The sequence below is a fragment of the Myotis davidii genome, unplaced genomic scaffold (genome assembly GCF_000327345.1).
Source record: "Myotis davidii unplaced genomic scaffold, ASM32734v1 scaffold473, whole genome shotgun sequence".
Classification (NCBI taxonomy): Eukaryota; Metazoa; Chordata; class Mammalia; order Chiroptera; family Vespertilionidae; genus Myotis; species Myotis davidii.
Window position 1 is genome coordinate 13,896 of NW_006284843.1, and position 8,643 is coordinate 22,538.

General features: G+C 36.1%; 1 protein-coding gene across 1 annotated transcript in view; it reads left to right on the top strand.

The window, feature by feature from the left end:
• Positions 1-8,643, top strand: part of ERAP2 (endoplasmic reticulum aminopeptidase 2) — a 37,866-nt gene that overhangs the window by 10,806 nt on the left and 18,417 nt on the right. Inside the window, 5 exon segments of the mRNA XM_006755120.2 lie at positions 1,392-1,512; positions 3,252-3,406; positions 6,268-6,381; positions 8,193-8,324; positions 8,574-8,636. Of these exon segments, the coding sequence (XP_006755183.1) occupies positions 1,392-1,512; positions 3,252-3,406; positions 6,268-6,381; positions 8,193-8,324; positions 8,574-8,636 (585 nt within the window).

Here is an 8,643-nt window from a genome sequence, read left to right on the forward strand (position 1 = left end):
TATATATAGCATATATTGTATATATACTTTGTATAAAATAATATGTGACTATTTTAACTCAATCTTTACCATAATATGCAATAAAAATTGAATGCCATTAAATATTTTTCTGTAATACTATATTAATAATTGCTTAGAACTATACCTCATAGAGGTACCATAAAATTTTTTTTAATCAGCACCTTATTTCAGGATATTCACATTGTTTCCAATTGTTTTTCTCAATGAAAGAAACTCTTCATAATTTTTAGAGTCTTCATTGTTTGCAAAAATTTACAATACCCAATATTTATTTTTATATAAGTTTTGCAAACATCAAAAGACACATTAAAATAAACAAGAACTCCTTACCCTGAGGAACCAAATGATTGACATAAAAACATATTCAAAGAACCATAAAATAATGCTTATGAAAAATAGCCATAAAATGGCTATAAAATGGCTATTACAATTTGCATACATATGACACCTATGGAAATGTAGATAAATTATGTACCATCTATCTGCACACACATCAGGGCATCGCTGCACATAGGTCTGTGTGTGCACAGCTATAGACACGTGAGCGATCAGATGGTGCTTTACTTCACAGGACAGGTTGCTGTTAGCTTCCTTGGACTCCTATCCCAGGTCTATAGATTCTACATAGGTGACTTGGAGCAAGTTACTTAATTCCCAGGGAGATAATAGCAGTTACTTCGTAATGTTGTTGAGAGGATTAATTTATATTTACATGTACACTTTTAACACAGTGCCTGGTAATCCATCAAAACATGGCAGCCATGACCATCTCCTTCCTATAAAAGTTCTCAGGAACTTCAGTTAGTTCAGAGCATGAAAGCAGATAATGAAATGAAAGTAGCACTATGCTTGAAACCCAAGAAAATCAGAAACTAACTTTATTTTTTCTACTTAATGGCTATTTGTTTTGAGGGGAGTCAACGAACATATTTGGCATTTTTTAGTTTAAAGTAAACTAGACTAGAAAGGGGATCCAAAAAGTTCTTAAAGGCTTTTCCACCGCATAAAACTATGTTTTATTTGAATTGTGCTAATTGTAACTTTGGAAGGCTAGTTTTAAGTGTACATGATACTGATGAGCTCAAGTGGACTCTCATGACATAATAGGTTAACAGAGCTTGAAATGTACAATTAGCACCTAGGGAATGAATTGTCATGAAAGATGCAGGGTTGTTTATAATTTTCACGAGTGGCTTTTGCTTTAATACTTTACAAAACATCGGATCTCCTATTGACAACATGCTTTAATGGTATTTCAATAATTTCTTGAGACATGTAGTTTGTTTTTCTTTGGATAAGATTTGTTAGGAATGGTATCATGCCAAGGATCTGTCATTCAAAGACCACTCTTCCTGACCAACATTTTGCAGGTGTCCATCTATGCATCCCCAGACAAATGGAGTCAAACTCATTATGCTTTGGAGGCATCATTGAAGCTACTTGATTTTTATGAAAGCTACTTTGATATCTACTATCCACTCCCAAAACTGGGTAGGTGTCTTTATTTTTGCTTATAGAATTTGCTTTGAGTCCCTCCCCCTTTAGATGTAATTTAAATGAGCACTCAGGAGGTTACTTAGTACAGGAAGCAATAATTTGTACCTCAGAGAGGGTCCTTGAGTGTAGAAAAGTATTTACGAAAAGCCTAAGTAGTGTGGATAGTTCCTCTATTCTTTTATCAGGTTTAAAATTAAAATAGCTGCATTCCATATTGGGTTTAATTTGGTGAATTTTCTGGAGTTCGTTTTTTTTTATACCATATTTGTAAAAGACCAGCAATGTTTCATAAAAGTTGCCACAGATTTATGTAAACAGCTGAAAATTGTCCCTTCATCTCTTATCTGTAGTGTAATTGAGGCTAGAAAATAAGAAAGACCGTGGTACAGATTTTTAAAAAATATTTGGAGGAGATAGATAATTTGCATGTGGTAGTAGACCTTTATGTAAGAAAATACAGTCAATCTTGGTTTTAATTTTCTATCTTAAAAAATAAGATAGAAATATCATAATATTGCAGAACATATAAAAACTATGATTTAATTTTGTAGCTTATATAGATTACTTTTTAAGAGTTTCTGACAGTGACAAAACATTTATTTCCTTTGGGGTGTTAGGAAATATTCCTCCTTATCATATCCTTCTCCTTTCCCCACAACCTCCATTCAATTCTTTTTTTAGAGAAGGTAAAAGGGAACATTAAAATACACCAGGAGCTTATAACTATAGTTGATGAATCTCACTGTATTATTAGAGTGTGGATTCTATATACCCCTTAGCATACCCCTTAGCACAGATATACTAACTTCAGTTACCCACAATCCACTGCTCTCCTCCATGTCAAAAGTCAAGGAAAGATTAAATAACAGCAATCAACAATCTGATGTTGTTCTTGAAAACTGCAACCTTGAAGAGTATATGAAATGTATTTTAAAGCTAACTGAAAAGAAGCATGCAGCTTAAAAAAAATAGAGCCGATTAAGTGTCTCTAATGGCTTTGAGAAATAATCCAACTAATAGAAATTCAACAGTACAATTTAGGAAAGGAGTCATTTCCACATTTGAAGTGCTAATGAATACCGATCTTTATTAGTGCCAACTTAGTTTCTTATTTTGTTATAAGTATTTGTTTTTATACACTGGCATTAACTAGTACTAATTCCAGACAACGCAATTTAAACCAAAGACGTGGTTCATTACAAACTTAAAAAAATTATCTTTCTTTTCAACTGAACAGTACTTCTTCCAAAATGTCATGGCAAAATAAAAAAAAAAATCAAGATCAAATATTAGCCAGAGATTTTAAATTTCTAACTTACGTGAAGTCACCGGCAAAAGATGCATACACACACACATACACACACACACATACACACACACACACATACACATACACTTTCTCCCCCACCCATGACTTAGTTAAGAGGTAGAGAAAATATCAATGTTGAGAGGAAATTGAGGTAAAAACTTTTTGAAAAAAACAATGGTTAATGTCAATAGGGTACTTCAACTGCAACTAAAACTGTATTGATAGAATATATTCTACTTGACATGGGTACTGACTATTTTTAGTGCAACTACAAGACACTATGTCAATGTTAAGATATTCTTGATGTTTTTTGAAAGTCTGCTATATATATACTGCAAGGATCATAATGTATTTGAAGAGGAAGCAAATCCCACTTCTGGTATGGAAGCCATAATGATCAAGTATGGTTGTTCTTATGTTTTAGATCTAGTTGCGATTCCTGACTTTGAAGCTGGAGCCATGGAAAATTGGGGCCTCATCACATATAGAGAAACATCACTGCTCTTCGATCCAAAGACCTCTTCTGCTTTTGATAAACTATGGGTCACCAGAGTCATAGCCCATGAATTAGCACACCAGGTACTTGGTACTCGTGACATTTTCTTAGTATCAGTCCAAAAGAGCATTATGCAGGACACCACCAATCTTCCTAAAACAACATAAAATTGTATTATTTTATCTCTAGAGGGGATCTTATGGATTACCAAACTAGACACAATATGTCAAGTAGCAGAGGGCTACAGCTCTAGACAATGGGACTCATACAAAAAATTTATCATGAGAGAAGTGATCGCTTTATTTGTCTAAAACCCTTCAGGGTAGACCCTGCAAATGTCATTTAGTAGTGAAGGGTGGCAACTATGCAAATTCATAGAACACAGAATTGGAAGCCCTACAAAAAATATTAAATATATTTTTCTTATAGCCTTAGTACTGTGGCATTCCAAAATCAAGCTTCTTGAAACTTTGTGAGGATTACAGATGTCTGTTCCTGTCGTATAGTAGGCCCTCAATTAGTGTAAGTTATTAATGATGATGACAATGCCCACTACTACTGCTACCATTACTTGCAGAGTAAGATTTCCAAGGCCCACTTATTGACACTGTCTTACATACAAATATGGAGCAAAAAACTAATACTATAGATATTAGAGACCATTTCTACTCTATTTATTTCTGAAAATCCCCAGTAGCACAGTGAATTATTTAGAGCCCTAGAAATTCTCTTTCACCATGTAGGTAAATATCATGACAATAGAGAACCTGATAATTTCTCTTCTTTTTAATTTTTAAGTTTACCTTTTATTATCATTATAATAATGTCTTTTGTTTTTTTTTTAAGCAGTGAACTAAATACCCAATTACATAGGAGCTATGCTCTGCACTGCACTATGTGGGCACCTTTTTCAGATTCAGGATCTCCCCACTGGCCCATTATAGAGATTTTGGATAAAGCACTTAACTGAGCCTAGAGATTCCTAATCTTTCTACCCAGTGTTCATAGGGAAATGGTCGGAGAGCTCTAGTTCTTCAGCTCCACGCTCCCTCTGAGTTTTCCTTTAATAGCTTTCCTTTTGTGGAAATGCAGAGTGTATGAATGGATAAAGCATCAGGCTCCACTAGAATTTTTTGGCTTGACTATTCTGTCTCCATATGACCGTGTCACTCCTCTGTGAAAACCCCTGGTAAAAACTCCCAGTGCCAACTGGGTGGGTCAAGGGTCCCCAGAATGGCATACAAGGTCCCCATGACAGCCCCTCTCCACCTCTCCAGCCTCATCTCTTACTGACACCCTAAGTTTTAGCCATCCCAGACCACTGCCATTTCCTGAACATGCTAGGCTGTGTTGCTCCTCTATGAGTTTGTTACTACTGATCTGCCCAGAGTACACACCACTCCCAACATACCCAAGACCACTTGCAAGACTCAGGAAATGAATCATTTCCTAACTAATCTACAAACTCTCCAAGCAGAACTGATTCTTTCCTGCTGGAACCCTCTGTCCCTGTACAGACATTGATCCTGGCACCCTGATGCTTTATTGCATTATTTGTCTGCTGGCTGACCTCCATCATTTTTAATGAGACAGAGGCTGTATTATATGTATTCACATTTCTAATATATGGCTTGGTACCAGGAACATAGGTTCTCAATAGATACTCGTTGAATGAATGAATAAGCAAACTACTCTTGCTAACTAAAAAAAGTGGCCAGAATCAGCTCAACCTGTATTTCTAATATTCATCATTTCTATAATTGAGGAAACACCACCTGTCCCTTCTCACAAATGTCCTTGGGAAGATTGGTGCCCACTTGCAAAATAATCTGAAGGTCATCAAAAAAGGAATAGAGCTCAAACATTTTCTAAAAGCTACAGATGGAGCTGTTCTCTGTAACTGTATCAAGGCTCTTCTGGATCTTAAAATCTTTTAGTTTCCCATCTTCCTGGAGATGGCAATCCTAAAATAGATAAACTAGATGCACTGTATTGGGTATATAGGCTAAATAAATAAACAAAATATAAAAGGACACAAAAATAGTAATATTTAAAACTACAGATCAAATATAGGTCAATGGTAGAATTCTATTTAGATTATCCTTATACATCCTTTTTATTTTATGTACATAGTTAAAATCTTAGACCTTTATTCACTTTAGTGGCCAAGTTAATCCCTGGAAATGTCAGGGCAGAGGTTAACACCAAATATGCTCATCAGTAATACTAAGTAACAATTTGAATGTCCTAAATGAATTCTTAGGATCCTCTTAAGTACCTACTCCTTAAGTAAAGAGGTAACTTCACCAAGGACATTTTGACTTATATTTTTCCTTAGACCATCACCATATATCAAAGATAAGCTGAGATTATAGTTGTGCAAGACACAAACACACCCCCCCCAAATGTTTTATTTTCTTCCAGAATCTAATAGCTAAGAAGTATTCAAAGGATAGAATGAACATTGGAGAGTTGGAAGCAATGGGAACAAAAAAGAAAAGTGAAGCAAACAAAAACGTGGTAGTGAGACAAAAAGGCAGGGAACTCAGTTGAATAACACTAGTGAGTCGCAAGAACTTTTAAAACATGCAAAGCCTGACTATTTAGTCAGGGGCACTGACCTCTTCTCCCTTAGATGATCAAATTAAAAAGTGATGACAACCAATACAATAGCTGTCAGGTCTGAATGAATCAAAATTACACCTATTTTTTGTCAGATTGGCAAAAAATATATTTTGTGTGTGCCACGGGATTTTAATTATCTTATATATGCCATGAGATGAAACAGGTAGAAGGAAGTTGTTCAGAAAGAAAAGGGTAGCTAAGATAGAGGAAAGGCCTTCTTTACTAAAAGAAGGAAATTGGCATCCATTATATGTTTTACTACAGTTAGCAATTACCTGTATTTTTTGACTTTGAATAACATGGAGTTTTTACCTCCTAGTGGTTTGGCAACCTGGTTACAATGGAATGGTGGAATGACATTTGGCTCAATGAGGGTTTTGCAAAGTACATGGAACTCGTCTCTGTTAATGCGACATATCCAGAGCTACAATTTGTAAGTTCACAGTTTTGTACATCATACCATGTGCCCTAAGCAATTGTCGATTTACTGTTAAAATGTTTGTGAATGCTAAAGAGAAAGCAATATGGCATCGTGTGTTTTTGAGCCTATGATGTTTTCTTTGCTATAGAAAGCAAACGGTATCAGTTTGCCAGGCCTGCCATGATACAATGCCAGACGGGGTGGCTTCAACAACAGCGATTTACTTTCTCATAGTTCTGGAGACTAGAAGTTTGAGGTCAATGTGTCGGCAGGTTTGGTTTTCTCTGAGACCTCTCGCCTTGGTTTACAGAGGCCTCCTTTTTTGCTGTATCTGCACATAGTCTTTCCTCTGGTGTTTCTCTGTGTGTCCAAATTTCCTCTTCTCATAAGGACACCAGTCAGGTTTGATTATGGCCCACCCTACAGCTTCATTTTAACTCAGTCCCCTCTGTGAAGGCCCTATTTCCAAACATAGTCACCTGCTGGAGACTAGGGCTTCACCTTAGGAACTGGAGAGGGGCATACTGTTCAGCCCATACCATAAATTCCCCAAGCAAAAAAATTTTGGACAGAGAACTCCAGTAGCACAAATACTCAGTGTGCATGTGGAGCGAGAGGAAGAAATTTCTCTGCCCATATACAGTGATATAGGATAAGATAATGCCCGTGGCTTAGATCCGTGCAGAGTTCCTGGTATGTAACCTGAATTAGGCATGACTGGGGGCACGGTCCTCTAGAATTTACAAAGGGCCTATTGTTCACTTCCCCAAAATGTATAAAACGATTTCTTCAATGCTCTCCCTTCAGGGAGCACACCCTTGCTTTTCCCTTCCCCTTCCCCTCCCTGCCCCAGGCGTGTTACCTTTAGTTTCCTCACTCTCAAGCTCCAACGGCCCTTCCTTGACCTCTGGAACTTGTTTGCTAAACCCATTTCTTCTAGGACTTACTTTGTCTACCTCTGTAATTTACCCAATAAATGTTCTCTTACCAAAAAAAAAAAGATTTCTTCAAAATTGTCTTTTTATAGACACAGGGGATCTAAACACCACATCAAACTGGTTAATGATTAGCTCTTTGGAGTAGGCATTGGTCTAGTACAGCGGTTCTCAACCTGTGGGTCGTGACCCCTTTGGGGATCAAACGACCCTTTCACAGGGGTTGCCTACAACCATTGGAAAACACATATATAATTACATATTGTTTTTGTAATTAATCACTATGCTTTAATTATGTTCAATTTGTAGCAATGAATATACATCCTGCATATCAGATACTTACATTATGATTCATAACAGTAGCAACATTACAGTTATGAAGTAGCAACGAAAATAATTTTATGGTTGGGGGTCACCACAACATGAGGAACTGTATTAAAGGGTCGTGGCATTAGGAAGGTTGAGAACCATGGATTCAAAGTCAGTGTCTTATTGCTATGTGATGAATACATGTTTTAGTCCCAAAGCTTCATATATAGTCTCACTTATAAAATGCATATAGTGCATCTCCCAAGCAGGCACATGATGGATGTAAGTTCCTGGCATGTAGCAAGTGTTCACTAATGGGAACCATTAGTGTTAGTTCTGTATCCAAAAGCTTGGTAGCTGGTAAACATTCATGACATATCTGAGGGGATGCTGCATTTATACCTTTATGAGTAGAGAATTGTTGAAAGGGAAATATATAAAGGGAAAGAAACGTATAATCAATTGTCAGAAATATTAATTGAATAATTACTTCTAAGAATATCTTGCTAAACCTAGTATGTTCTCTATTGCTTTGAGAATGTCAAATTGAAATTGAAAAAAATGTTCTCTTCTGTTTAGGATGACTATTTTCTGGAAGTGTGTTTTGAAGTCATTAAAAGAGATTCACTAAATTCATCCCATCCTATCTCCAATCAAGCAAAAACCCCTACTGAAATACAGGAAATGTTTGACACAATTTCCTACAACAAGGTAGATAATGCTGTGGGCAGTAGAAACTGTTTTCAGGAGAACGAAAAGGAGGCCTATAAAATTAACAGCTGAAGTTGATGCTGCCGGGTTACTGTCACCTGTTTTACTTTTTATTTTATTTGCTGTTCATTTTTCAGACATTCTATAAGTTCTATAAAATTAAGCTTCCTTTAAAAATATGTCATACTAAAAAAAATATATCCCCCTACCTTTTCCTTTATATATTCTTTTCTTTTTCTCTCTCTTTAGGGAGCTTGTATTTTAAATATGCTCAAGGATTTCTTGAGTGAAGAGAAATTTCAGAACAGAATTATTAACT